At 50.7% G+C, this 14,946-nt stretch overlaps 1 protein-coding gene across 3 annotated transcripts in view; it reads right to left on the reverse strand.

Moving 5' to 3' along the window:
• The window catches only part of ITGAE (integrin subunit alpha E), a 61,715-nt gene extending 52,368 nt beyond the window's left edge, over nucleotides 1-9,347 (reverse strand). For 2 of the 3 annotated variants that reach the window (XM_060395331.1, XM_004013265.6), the window contains exon 1: nucleotides 9,282-9,347. In XM_060395331.1, the coding sequence (XP_060251314.1) occupies nucleotides 9,282-9,315 (34 nt within the window). In that variant the 5' untranslated portion in view covers nucleotides 9,316-9,347. Of the gene's footprint in view, nucleotides 1-573; nucleotides 667-9,281 lie in introns of those variants that run through there. The other variant, XM_042255526.2, reaches the window with a different exon arrangement.
• Between the last annotated feature and the right edge of the window lie 5,599 nt (nucleotides 9,348-14,946).

A 14,946-nucleotide genomic window follows, 5' to 3' on the forward strand; every position in this document is an offset into this window, starting at 1 on the left:
GGAGATGTTTGCAATACAAGCATCTGACAAAAGATTCATGTCAGAATCTGTGAAGAGTTCCTACAAATCAATATGAAAAAGGCATGTAAGCTAACAGAAAGAAGGACGTTTCACAAAAGAGACTATCCAGGTGGCCAGCAATCATATGAGAAGTCATCACTAGGCTTCACAGAAAGGCAAACTGAGATCATGCAATACTGAAAAAATGCAAGATCTTATGGGTCCTTGCCCCCTACCCTGACACCTCTGCCTGCCTTTTGTCTGTGGAAAACTTTGGTCAAAGAATAAGTTTTATCCGAGAAGCGAGAAATGCAGAATCAAGGGGAAACTGTCAAAGGAGACTAACTAATAAGAACATAGTCATTAAGCATAGTCAAGGACCTTTAATTCTTTCTCAAGGGCTATAGGTAATGCTCTGAGCCATGTCCTATGAGCTGTCTTCTAGACACACCAGGCAGAGAAGTTAGCTACACGATGACCAGGCTGTACCCAGGACAATTCCTGCCACAATTCCAAGAACTGGCCACAAAGAAATGAGAACAAACGGACCCCGGAACTGAAGATTAACTGTACCTAAAACAGTGAAGATGATACTGGTTAGACCACTGATGACCAATTTGAAGATGACTATCAGAGCTGACTGCGGTTTCTGCATGTAGCACCCACCCCCAACACCCTGTCCTTCTGTCTATAAAAGCTCCTGCCCCACTGGTTGCCGGGGATGGCGGGGAGGGGATTGGACTTTGGACAGACATCCACCTCCCCCCACCCTCCAGCTGCTGGCTTCTGAAATAAAGCAAACTTTCCTTTCCACCTACTTGGCCTGTTTACTGGCTTTTGAGCGGCGAGCAGCCGGACCTCACACACAGTCTTTCAGTAAAAATACCACTACATAACCACCAGAATGGCTAAACTGAAAAAGATAATACCATGTGTTAACAATAATGTAGAGCCATTAGAATAGTCATATACTGCTGGTGGGGGTGTAAATTTGTGTAACCCCTTTAGAAAACTGTTTGGCTATTATCAACTACAGCTGAATATATGCATAACTCGTGACTCAGCGATTCTAGCCTTAGGCATAAATCCAACAGAAATATGTTCATAAATTCATGAAAAGACATGTACAAGAATGTTCACAGCCTCACTATTCATAATAACCCCAAACTGGAACAACCCACATATCTACCAACAAGCTGCAGTATATTCACCAATGGAATACCCTGCAGAAACAAAAATAATTGGCTACAAAGTGGGTAGATCTATGAACACAATGTCAGAGGAAAACCAGTGGGGACGAAACAGAACATGTATGATTTCATGTAAGTGAAGTTCAAAACAGGCAAACGAATCCATGATATTAGAAGTCAGGAGGATGGTTACCCTTGGGGGTAATGACTGGAGGGTCCACAGGAGGTGTTTATGGATGTTGGTGATGATGTTCTGTTTCTTGAAATGGGTATCAGCATGTGGATTTGATTTAATTTGAAAATGCACTGCTCTGACTTTGTTCGTTTTTGTGCGTGACTTCAAAAAACAGCCTACCTTAAAAATTAATAATCGCAGGGGTGAGAAGGAATAAATTAGGAGTTCGGGATTAATACACTGCTATACTCCAGTATTCCTGCCTGGCAGTTACTCCCATTAACAGAAGAGCCTGGAGGGCTACAGTCCATAGGGTTGCAAAGAGTCAGACACGAATGAAGCACACATACATAAAATAGATAAACAACAAGGATTTATTGTATAGCACAGGGAACTATATATATATTCAGTGTATTGTGATAGCCTATAAAGAAAAAGAACGTATATGTGTAATGTCTTATGGGAAAACCTGAAAGAATTTTTTGGCCAACCCAATATAATGGGATCATTTTGCTGTACACCTAAAATTAACTCAATATTGTAAATCAACTATAGTTCAATTTAAAAAACAATAATAATTGCGAGTGTCTGAAACACACTTAATATGTAAAAATTCCAGGGATTCTTAATGATACTTAAAAGACAGTTGTTGTTCGGTCGCCAAGTTGTTTCCAAGAGGAAACAAAAACAAAAGAAATCAAAACACTACATTGTTCACCATCAGCAGTGAAATGAGGGCATTGTCCCCTAACTCTGAAAGTCGACTGTTAAAGGGAAAGTATTAATCTTCTTGCCTTTCCTGTATGCACTGCATTTCAGGGTCACCAAACAGTCCTAGTTGGCAAGAAAACGTTCTTTAAGGAAAAGTCATTACCAACAAATGGGGAAGGAATAATAGAATCATAAACACAGAATTTTGAGGAACATCCCTGGCAATCCAGTGGATTTGGATTTAAGTCTTAATTTGGAGTTAAGTTTTCAGTGCCGGGAGCACAAGTTCAATCCCTGGTTAGGGAACTAAGATTCCACATGTAATGCAGTCAAAAACAAAAAAAAAGCATATAACTTTGCAAGTCATAATGAAATACAACAGTGAATTCAGGCCACAATCATCAATGGACAAAACCACTTGGATGAAAGTTTGATTGAGCACTTCACAATTAGACTGACACCCCCAGCCCACTAGTTCATCTTAGCGCCCTTAAGAGTGGGTCCCCCAGGCATGTGTGCCCCCTTGTGTGACTCCCCAGGAAGAATTCTGGGGCCCAAGACTCTGCATTTCTAACAGCTCCCATGTGCTGTCCAGGCTGCCAGTCATCAGACCACACCAAGAAGCAAGTCTTTAAAATACCTTAGCAAAGGAAACTGGAAAAAGGAGCAAGGGAAATGCAGGAAAAATGGCACAATCCTCCTGATTTTTTTTGACTGGGGTCCTTAACTTGTGGGATCTAATGTCTGATGATCTGAGGTGGAGCTGATGTAATAATAATAGAAGTAAAGTGCACAATAAATGCAATGTGCTTAAATCATCCTGAAAACATCCCCTCATCCCAACTGTCAATGGAAAAGTTGTCTTCCACAAAACCAGCCCCTGGTGCCAAAAAGGTTGGGCACGGCTGGTATAAAGTGTGTTCGTCAAAAAAAGTTAACCCTGCATGTAATGAAGACATTAGCCCTAACTGCCAGTTTCCAGGAAATAAAGGGGGTTGAAGGACAAATCACTCTGAGAAGAAGCAAACACGCAAATCTTTCATGAAGATCTGTTCTGCAGGACAAGCGTCCGAGCTCTGCAGTAAAACATGAAAAAGACACAGAGACGCCCAAATGAGCAAGGGGGCCCGTCTAGACTAAGAAAGGCATAGCAACCGCACATGGTATCTGGGCCTTGTTAGGTTCTTGATCTGAACTCATCAACTGTTAAAAATAGACATGTGGAGACAGTTGGGAAGATTCAGATTCAAGCTGAATATTAGCAAAAGGAGAAGGAGGTGGCAGAGGATGAGAGGGTTAGATGGCATCACCGACTTAATGGACATGAATTTGAACAAACTCCAGGAGATAGTGAAAGGCAGGGGAGTCTGGCATGCTGCGGTTTATGGGGATGCAGAGTCAGACACAGCTTAGCAACTGAGCAACAACATTAGACATTAACAAAGAATTACTGTTCATTTTGTTAGGTGATGAGAACACTGTGACTGTAAGAGGATATCTCCTATACTTTAAAAATTTGTATTGAAGCATTTGAGGGTAAAATGACTGATGGTGGGGATTTTCCTTCAAAATAAAGCTTCCAAAGCGAGTAAGTGCAAACAGATCACCCAAGTATCTTCTTCTAAAATGCAGGTTCTGATTCAGGACGTGAGGGGGTGGGGCTGAGGTCCTAGTCTAACAGGCTGGTAAGTGATGCCAGGCTGCACCTGGTCCCCAGACCAAACTGTGAGCATCAAGGCTTTAACATACTTTGGAAAAGCAAACAGGAAAATGACAGGTGAAATCAGTGCAGCAGGTGTGACAAGATCTTGATAGCTGTGTCATCTGGGTGACGGGCATATTGGGTTTACTGATGTCATTTTCTTTTGGCCACACCACTCAGCATATGGGACCTTAGTTCCCCAACCAGGGACTGAACCCGTGCCCCATGGAGTGGAAGGGCAGAGTCTTAACCCTTGGACCACCAGGGAAATCCCCTCATTTTCTTTACTTCTGTACACACTTGAAACTTTGTTAAAATCCAATCTTCCAAAGGCTGAGGGCGCAGGCTCCCTCTAAGGGGCACTGTCTGCTCTCACCTGTCAATTCTCATTCCTCTTCCCTGAGCCCGACGCAAAATCTGTACTTTATTGCTTTCCCTTTATACCCCTGCCTTGCCCAGAATGATGGGTGGTGACTCATAAAAATGTATCATCTGCTAAAATAAAACTTATTTTAAAATGATGGGGCAGGTAAAAAAAAAAAAAAACTAAAAAGTGAAGTGAGAACTACCCACTTCTTACAAAGAGTGAGTGGAAGGCCTTCTTTCCCCTTTTTACCATCTGTGTGACTCACAGACATGAATTGAAACCCCTGTGAGAAGTCTAGCCTTCCTTCCCAGACATGCATGGTATCTCCCTGCCCAGCCCAGTATCCCCTCTGCCTGCTCTTTCTCCAGCTGCTTGATACCCCACTTCCTGAACACACTCTGCACGCCTCCCACCGCAGGGCCTTTGCACGGCGGCTCCCCCTGCCCCGTGTGCCTTCCTCATCACTCTCCCAGCTCCGCCCCATCCTTTGGGGCCCTGTTCAGGCTCTCCCTGCCCCAGGAGCCAACTAGATTCTTGACCAGAATGCCCTTCTGGTCTCTGAGCCCCCTCAGCATCCTGGGCTGTCTCTGTCTGGCTCTGACTAAATCCTGTCTGGGTCAGAGTGATCTGCGATGAAGTTTGTTTCCCCCAGACAGTAATCTGATCTGTCATCCATGATACCCTCAACCACAAAGTCCCACTTGACACAGTGCCAGGCCCAGATTAGAAACATCAGATAGGGCCAGAGATTTCTGATATCCACCCCTGCACCCCCATTTTTCGCTTTGTTCAACTGAGGGGTCTTGGCTCAAAATCTCTGAGGGGTGAGAAAGGGGAGGAGGTAAGCATAGAGACACTCACGACCACCTTCCTGGACCACCTGCTCTCTTCCAGGCACCATACACAGGTGCTTGGGCTCAGGGAGGTCAGGGGATTGCTTTGTGGCCCATCTGCAAGTTGAAATTTGTGTCTGGGCCCCAGGTCTGCCTTATTCTAAGGTCTTCAGTAAAAGCCAGAGGCCCTGGGGACAAGGGTGTTGGTGTAAATAGAGACCAGGCTCCCTGTGTGCCAGCAGCTGAGAACTGGGGCAGAGCTCTGGGTTAGCGAGCTGGTAATTAGGTCAGCGAGAATATGTGTATGTGTGCGTGTGTGTAGATGTGTCAACTGGTCTGCTGAGAACATGTGCATGTGTGTAGGCTGTGTGTGTGTGTGTGTGTGTGTGTGTGCGTGCGTGCTAGGGTGTCACTGGGTCCACTGAGCTGAGAATATGTGCATGTGTGTGTGTGGGTGTGTGTAGGTGTGTCAATGGGTCTGCTGAGCTGAGAAAACAGGCACGTGTGTGTGTGTGTGTGTGTGCGTGCTAGGGTGTCACCGGGTCCGCTGAGCTGACAACACACGCATGTGTGTGTGTGTGTGTGTGTGCGTGTGTAGGTGTGACAATGGGTCCGCTGAGCTCTCTCAAAAGGCCAGCCGGTGCCTGGGGTCCCCCAGACATGAGCTGCCTTGCTGGAGCAGACTCTACGCCCAACTGCTGCCACAGTCCCTTTACCCAGACTGTGCATCCATCAGGGACTCCCCCACCCTTCCCACTTCCCCCCTAGACTCAGAGAAACGAGCATGAGCCCCGGAGGGAGACAGTGCCCGCTTTCCATGGAGTCCCTGCAGGACCTGCGGTCTCCTCACTGCCGTCTTCTCAGCGGGACGACGCCGTGTGCAGGGCCCGACATACCGAAGGCTCCATAGGTGGGTGCTAATGTCAGTGCTGTAACCACAGAGGGCCCGCCACGTCCTCTGACGTCTTGCTCTCCGGGTGAAGCCCCCTTCGAGCGCTGTCAGAGATGAGAGCCGGCTGAACCAGAGTCTGTCACCACACCACCCACAGGGCTGTCTCCCCAAGCTGCCTCAGCCACAGGGGCCTGCTGAGTCAGACCCCACTCCATCCTGTCAACCCCACGGCTCCCCACCAGCCCCCTCTCTCCCCCATCACACTGGGCCATTTAGATACACATTCTTACAGTACTGTCCCCAGCTTAGCAAACTGAACCTGGGGGACATGGTTTCCCCAGATTAAGCAAGAAGCCCGGCCATAGCAGCCGTCCTGACGCCCAGCCGAGAGCACCCAGAAAGGTCTGCAGGCTGCCTGTCCCATGCGGCGGCTCACCCTGCACTCACCCACCTGGGCGGTTAAAGCTGAGCCTCATCATCTCAGCCCCAGGCCTCATGCCTGCCCTCCAACTCCCTCACAGGCTACCCGATGGCCACGGCCAGCAGGTCTGGGGGAGGCTGGGCTAGGTTCCACGCAAAGTGCTTGTGGCTTCCTCCTACATCTTCCCCGTGTCTCCTCCTCCCCACGTCCTCCTGCCCCAACTGCTTCTTCATGAGCCTCTGCCTCCCTCTCCTCCAGGACACTGCCTTCTACACAACAGACAGGTCTCATGGTCACCTTTGGGCTTGAGGCCTACTGGGTTTCCCCTGCCCTCAGGGTGCAGCCGGAGCTCCCTTAGCCTAGCATTCTGGATCCCCCACACTCCCACCACCTCCCTGACCACCCGCATGGCCCCTGTCTACACTCCCCAAAAGCCAGCCTCCTGGAGGAGGTCAGAGGTGTCTGGCTCCCGAGTGGCCTGCCCTCCACACCTGGCCTGCCCATGCACTCTGCATCTGTCTTACCTCTCTGCCTGGGGGACACTTTCCCCATCCCCATGTGTTGCCTGAAGGTGTCCTTAGCGGGCCCTCCAGCTGGGGACAGAGGGTCCGGTGTGCATGTGGCCTGCTTCCCCCGGGGCCCAGGGTGTCCCAGCTGTGGCGGCAAGACGACATCAGAGCAGACAGCCCTCTGATCCCCACTCAGATCTCACCCTATGTCTCCTTAAACATGATCCTTACACCAGGTCTCTGTCCATACTGCTTCTCCTGCACAGAAGCTCCCTCCCACTCCTACCACCTGTCTGCACTTGCTAAGGACCCCCCCATCCTACGGGCCACCTCGGACACTACAGTCCTCCACCCTCAGTGGCTGAGGTTTTCCATCACAGACTTGCCCTTCCATCTAGGTTGTGCCCTGGGCGGATCCTGGTCTGGCACCTGCCCAATTCCCCCAGCAGGACTCAGAGGGGTCCCCAGGCTCCAGCCTGAAGTTAATACAAGAGCTAAGCCAACCCTGGGCTTCTGGTTCTTGTACCACTGAAAGGTTTTATAGACCCATAGCATAGTTCCCTTCTTCACCCGAGCTGTGTAGATGCAGTCTCTAAGAGCCTGGGAGGAGAAGTGAATGGCTGCGGTCACTGAATAAGTCAGGGTGAAGACTGACCCGGGAGTAGCAGGCTGCAAGGAACAGCTACAGGGCTTCACCACAGTGGGAAGGGTAGAAGGTCAGACCAGGAACAGTCTGGATTCTCTCAGCCTAGCGAGGTGCAGCCAGGATGCAGGGCCTGGGCTCACAGTCTGAGGAGATCCGATGCCCTCCTTTGGCCTCCCCTTGTCACTTTCTCAGACTCTCACCTCCTCCAGGAAGCTCTTTGTGATTAGTCCACCCCTAAGTCTCAGGACCTCACTCTTAGAGCAGAACTGTCACAGCGCCATTTCTCCCAATCACACTGGTGCTGCTCAGGCACTGCTCTTGTCCCTGGCCCACAGCATAGCCAAGCTGCAGGCTCATGGATCTCATTGCAACTCTGCTCCATCTTGCTCTCTGCTGTCCATCCACCTGGGGGGTGCCTTAGCCTCAGAAGGGGTTTTGTAAAGCTCATGTGACTTGACATTGACGAAAAAGGTGCTGGGGCGATAACTGATCCTTCCAGAGGCCACAGGAGAAACAGATGAGCAGGAGCCCGGAGTGACACCAGGGTTAGTGGACCAGGCCATGGGGTATTCTGGAGCTTCTAGAGCAGGGAGGCAGGCAGAGGCCTGGGCTTAAGCCTTGTGTCCACCAGCACTTGCTTGTAACTATGGCCAGTCACTACCCCTGTCTGGGTCTCAGTCACCTCTTCCATGCTGGGAAGGAGTGGACCAGGGTCTTGTCTAAACATCGTCTATGGACACGCTTGGTGACACAAGATCAAAGAAGCATGAGACCTTCTCCACACGCCACACATAACTGAAAGTAAAGGGAAGTCTAAGCTGTAAAATAAGGAAGAGGAAGGTCAACAAAGTTTTGATCTTTCCATGATAACTATTTTTTTTAATAATCAAATATTAAAATTTGGCCAGCCTCTTGGGTGGCCCGGCCCTGTCGTGGGTGCTATTAGTAATTCTGAGCACCCCCCAGGCTGGCCTCAGCTCAGCCACGGTCCGGCCTCACTCAGCAGCCTGCATCAATCCTTAGGGGAAACTGAGGCTCCTAGGAGTTTTGAAACTACATCTGCCTGATGCCCGGACTTATTCTTCCATCAGAAGCTTCTGACCAGCACAGGAGGCCGCCAGGAGTCCTGTCAGATTGCTAAGCAGGACCACCTGGCCTCAGGCTTGATCTGAGCAGCCCCACCCTGCAGCAGGGCTCACTGACCACGCTTTTTCTCCTCCCTGGTTCCTGGTGGGTAGTGCAGGCTCCTGGCTTGGTTTGCCCTCAGGGGCTTCCATGGTTGTTTTAAAGGCCAGAAAGGGACCCCCTAGGCAGTGCGGAGAGGAAGCGCCCCCTCCCCCACACAGGTTCTCCTAGGGCCTTAACGTCAGGAACAGGAAGCCGGCCCCCTCTTGCATTCGTACCCCACCACACAGCCCACCATCTCTCATCAGCGGTCACCTGCTCACAGGGTCCTTACCCCCTCCTCAGCTAAACCCTTCCTGTGTAAGAGAAGGGGGCTCTGCTGGGCAGGTGGGCTTGCACACTCTGAGGAGAAGCGCAGCAGACCTGAGGGGCTGCCTGACATGGACGCCTGGTTGGGGAAAAGGGGACGCATGGGGAGGGGAGGTGGCAGGAGGAACAGGAGGCAGAGCCCCGGAGTCCAAAGTCAGAGAGAGCCTCAGGGGCCCTTCCCAGCCCCAGGGGGTTCTGACCCACAGAGCAGGAGCCTCCCTCTGGGGGGAGGCCCCACCTCTTCTCTAACCTTGGGCCCTGAGCCCCACCAGACGCACAGACAGACAGGCCGAGCTAAGGGCACAGCAGCCCCCTGAGGGGCAAGGCTGAGGCCGACTTACTGGTCACGCAGAGCAGAGAGTGAAAGAGCCACATCCTGGCGGGAGCGCAGGCAGCCCCGAGGCCTCAGGGGCTCAGCTTCCCTCCCGGGCTCCTGGGCTCGAGCAGGAGGCGGGGACAGAGGCACACCCACAGGCCAGGACCACAGGCTGCGTGGCTTCCTCAGTAGAGGAGGGCTGGGTCCCGCGAGCCCAGAGGCACTGGCAGCCCTGCTCCATCTCTGCCACTCTTGTGGAACTGGGACCTGAGGTCTGGCCTGGGAACAGGGCCGGATGACGTCAGGAGCGGGTATTTGAGGTACAGGAGCAGTATGAATCCAGCGGTGTGTTGTTTATCATCCTCGTGGAAGAGTCCCAGCCCCCTTGCCCTGCTCCATCACCCACCACCCACCTCTGCCCCAGCCTGGCCCAGAGTCCCTCCCACAGGAAGCACCCTCCACAGCTAGAAACCCGCCTCCACACTCAAGGCCCTGAGACTGTGGAGGGCCAGGTGAAGGGAAAGACCCTGGCACTGATGGAATCACTGCCTCAGTTCAGCTTTGGCCGCATTCTCTTCATTTTTGTTTTTAATTTTAAAAATAGTTTTATTTATTTCTGTGCTAGGTCTTCTCTGGTTGCAGCGAGCGGGGGCTACTCTCTAGTCTCAGCACACGGAGTTCTCATCGCCGGAACACGGGCTCCAGGGCATGCCAGCTTCAGTAGCTGTGGTACAGGGGCTCCGTGTTAGCAGCTCTCCAGCTCCAGAGTGCAGGCTCAGCAGCGGTGGTGCGTGGCTTTCGTTGCCCTGTGGCACTGTGGGATCTTCCTGGACCAGGGACTGAACCCATTGGCAGGGGGATTCTTAATCCACAGCTGCTGCTGCTGCTGCTGCTGCTAAATCGCTTCAGTCGTGTCCAACTCTGTGCGACCCCATAGACGGCAGCCCACCTGGCTCCCCCGTCCCTGGGATTCTGCAGGCAAGAACACTGGAGTGGGTTGCCATTTCCTTCTCCAGTGCATGAAAGTGAAAGGTGAAAGTGAAGTCACTCAGTCGTGTCCAACTCTTAGCGATGCCATGGACTGTAGCCCACCAGGCTCCTCTGTCCATGGGATTTTCCAGGCAAGAGTACTGGAGTGGGGTGCCATTGCCTTCTCCAATTCACAGCTGCATTCTCTTCATATCCTGACGACAGTGCCATGGTGTAGAACCTAACAGAGATCTGGGCTACCAGGACAGAAGTGGAATTCCATGCATCTGTTAGCACATCTCTGACTCAGCCCAGAACCCCAGAGAACTGCACTGCCGACAGCCCGCAGTCACATGTAAATGCCAACTTCACGCTCTGTCAGATTTTCCATGTGTGCCCACGTCTGTCGCAGAAGTCTCTCCCGCACCTTTGCTTCCCAGACAGTTGGCCATGCAGAGCAGCACTGTTCCACGGAGCCCAGCAATCAGTGTCTAGACTTACACAGTCCAACTGTGGTTACTGTGTCCTTTAAATGTCCCCAGTCACTGAGGAACTGAATTTTCCATTTTATTTAATTTTGTTTACAATCAAAATGTCTCTCTCACCTGGATGCGTGCATCTCCAGGGAGAGCACTTCACACTGTTAATATAAGGGTTAAAACACAGCAGATGTGATGCCCTGGGGGTCCAATGGCTAAGACTCCATACTCTCAATGCAGGGGGCCCGGGTTCAATCCCTGGTCAGGAAACTAGATTCCATATGCCACAGCGAAGATCCTGCATGCTGCAACTAAGACTTGGCACAGTCAAATAAATTCATACATATTAAACAAGGAAATTAAAAAAAAAAACCCACAGCAGAGGATGGCGTTGACTCGATGACTAGATGAAAATCAATTTTATCTTGTTTCTCATGATGAAAGCCTGCTTGGCTAAAGTTCTGTAATGACTGAGGTCATGTAACAGTCTTACATTGCTTGCTTTGGTCTGACAAAATGCCTCCACCTAGCAGGACAGTTCCCGGATGTTACATGGTTGTTGAGATTACGATTCATCATTTTCCACACTATATACCACCCAACGGAGAGGTTAAACAGCTGAGAAAGCAAAGCTCCAGGTCTGATGAGTCATCCGCCAGGTCACAAAGATCGTCCCAAAGTGGCTTAACCCTGTCATGGGCTGGGGTCCTGGCTATCTTCCCACACTCAGAGCTCAGCGCCTCTCTCCCTCCCTGTCCCCAGCTCCCAGGGTGCCTGGCAGAGCAAGGAGGGGCTTGCTGGCCCAGAAAGGGAGAGAGCAGCCCCAGGCCACAGAGCAGAGCAGAATTAGGGACAGGCTGGAACCCAGGACTGTGCCCACTGGAGGCTTCCAAGAAAAGCAGGCCTTTGGTTGGGAGTGTGAACTTTGGGATGTCTCGGGAGGCTGGGCAAAGTTGATGAGAGGATGCTGAAACAGGTGTGGAGCCATTTTCTGCATCTTTGGAGACTTCCAGACTGCTAACTTGGCCTGCATCCTTCTGAGATGCGTTTTCCAAGCTGTGGGTGTCTGCACAGCAGACCACTGGTCATGAGCATGGAGAGGCCCTTCCAGTCCTTCTGACAGTAACTGCCCACAAACCCAGACTTCAGGTCCCAAGGCAGAGCCAGGCTATATCATGCTCCCAACTCACAGAACCTAGTGCAAGGCATTCAGGAACTACCTACGTATCTTAAAGGAATGTGAAAACAGCTTCTGAAGTACATTTTACTTTAAACAAATGTTAAGGGACCAACTTGAGGAACATTCTATAACATAACTGGACTGAACTGTTCAAAAACAACCATATCATAAAAGGCAAAGAAAGACAAGGAATTGTTCCAGGCTACAGGAGCCTAAAGAGAGGGTATCAAGTGCAGTGTGTGATCCTGGATTGACTCCCAGGATCAGAAGAAAATTGCTTTAAAAAAACATTATTGGGACAGTTGACAAAGCTGAAACATGAATCACAGGTTAGATATTATTGTCTTGTTAGATGCGTGTGTGTTAGTCACTCAGTCAAGTCCAGCTCTTTGTGACCCCATTGACTGTAGCCCACCAGGCTCCTCTGTCCATGGGATTCTCCAGGCAAGAATACCAGAGTGGGTTGCCATTCCCTTCTCCAGGGGATCTTCCTGGCCCAGGGATTGAACCTGGGTCTCTGGCATTGCAAGCAGATTCTTTACTGTGTCTGAGCCACCAGGGAACAAAATTAAACAATTTCTGAATCTGATAACACTACTGTGGTCATATGAAGGAAAGTCCTTGTTCTTAGAAAATGTACACTAAAATATTTAGAGGGTGAAGTTACATATGTATGCAAGTAACTCTCAAATAGTTCACGGTTGGGGGGATAAGGGTTAAGGGGGAAAAAGAGGCGAGGAAGAAAAGAGCTTTGTTCTACCCTCAAAACTATTCTGTGATTGTTAAATTATATCACAGTAAGAAGTATAAAGAGTTAGAGCATAGAGGATACGTGTTTAGCATGGGGTAGGCCTGATGCTCTGTCTGCAAGTGAGTGAAAAGCGTGGCTGTCCACACTCACGGGGGCGGGGGGGGGGGGCTGTTCCCACAGTCCTGTCCCACCGCCCCCAGATGCAGCAAGTGTTTCTAATCACTTGCCTCTGAGTCCTAGGATGCTAGGAAGAGGGCATCTGGAAGGGTGAGGATGTTACTGAGACCAGCAAAGGACAGAGTTGGCAAAGGGGCAGCGGGAAGACTGACAAGCAGCCGTAGTCACGTCTGCTGACTGAGCGTCCAGAGTGGGCACAGACTCGGTGCCAGGGGCCTCCACACAAGCCCCCGCTGACCCTCACAGCCACCCTGCTTGGTTACCCTGATTGCACGGATCAGGATGCTGGCTCAGTGATAGGTTAAGTAATTTGTCCCAGATCATATGTGGTGCTAGTGGTAAAGAATCCACCTGCCAACGCAGGAGGGGCAAGAGATGCAGGTTTAATCCCTCGGTTGGGAAGATCCCCTGCAATAGGAAATGGCAACCTGCTCCAGTATTTTTGCCTGGGAGATCCCATGGACAGAGGAGCCTGGGGGGCTACAGTCCATGGGGTCACAAGCAGTCGCACACAACTGAGCGACTGCACACACACACTCTCTCTCACGCTAATAAGTGGCCAAGATGGGATTCAGTCAAAACTGTTTTCCTCCAGATCCAGGACTCTGAACGACTGCAAACCCTACTGCCTCCAGACCCATGGGTCTAAACTCCTCCCAGTCCATGAGCCTTTATAAAGCAGGGACTTCGTTCCACACAGACACTGGGATCCTTGCAATCCTGGATGCCACGGACAGAACTGGGTCACCCCTCCCACATTTGTATGTTGAAGCCACAACAAGGTCACTGCATTTAGAGACAGAGCCTTTAGTAGGGCCCTAATCCAATAGGCTTGGAGGTCTGAGAAGAGGAAGAGATGTCTCTCTCTCCAAGTTCATGCACCAAGGCCACGTGAGCCCACAGAGAGATGCTGTCTGCCAGCCAGGAAGAGAGGCTTCATGAGAACCCAACTGCTGGCATCCTGATCTCAGGACTTCTACTTCCAAAATCTGAGAAAATATATTTTTTATTTAAGCCACCCAGTCCATGGTATTTTGTTGCAGCAGCCTGAGCTGACTAAGACATGGGCTATCTCCTAAAAATTCTCCCATGTGAAAACATCCATGCGTGCGTGTCTGCTGGAGAAAGAGCTGAGTGGGAAGGGAACAAGGGTGAGGATCTCCGTGTCCTTCCATAACTGGGGCTGGGCAGGCGGGGGCGGGGGCTGGGTGGTGCTGTTGCACTGGGTCATGGAACCAAGGATCCAAGGACTTAGGCATCTTATTGCTCAGTCGCGTCCAACTTTTTGTGACCTCATGGACTGCAGCACGAGGTCTTCCCTGTCCTTCACCACCTCCCGGAGCTTGCTCAAACTCATGTCCGTTGAGTCGGTGATGACATCCAAACATCTCATCCTCTGTCAGCCCCTTCTCTTTCTGCCTTCAATCTTCCCCAGCATCAGGGTCTTTTCCAGTTAGGCAGTTCTTCACATCAGATGGCCAAAGTATTCTAGCTTCAGCTTCAGCATCAGTCCTTCCAATATTCAGGACTGCTTTCCTTTAGGATTGACTGTTTTGATCTCCTTGCAGTCTGAGTGATTCTTCAACATCACAGTTCAAAAGTATCAGTACTTTGGTACTCAGCTTTCTTTATGGTCCAACTCTCATATCCATACATGACTACTGGAAAAAACCATAGCTTTGACTAGACGGAACTTTGTCCGCCAAGTAACGTCTGCTGCTTGTCTCCAACTCCTTCCTGTCCAACTTCCACTCCAGATGCTCCTTGGGAAAGCTCAGCAAAGGCCCTAGAACTCACATTAGCACTAGAAGGAAACCTGGAGACATCCCCGTCAAGCCTGTCATCCGACAGACAGGACACAGAGGTCCTGAGAAGTAAAGAGACTTGCTTGGTCTTTTCCAGTTTCTAGATGAGACAGAATGAGCTCCCAGGGCCCCAGGCCCGGCCCCAGCTGCCACCCTATTTGACCGTCCTCAGAAGACATTCCACCTGAGCAAAAAGGGCTGGCTGCCTCCTGGAGCACACGGGTCCTCTGAGGAGCCCTCGTCAATAACGAGAGGGGACGCATTAAGTACGAGAGCCCCAGGAAGGGACGGGAAGGCTGTGTCAGTTCCCCTGTCAGTGGTGTGTGCTC

This window comes from Ovis aries, chromosome 11, assembly GCF_016772045.2.
Source record: "Ovis aries strain OAR_USU_Benz2616 breed Rambouillet chromosome 11, ARS-UI_Ramb_v3.0, whole genome shotgun sequence".
Taxonomy (NCBI): Eukaryota; Metazoa; Chordata; class Mammalia; order Artiodactyla; family Bovidae; genus Ovis; species Ovis aries.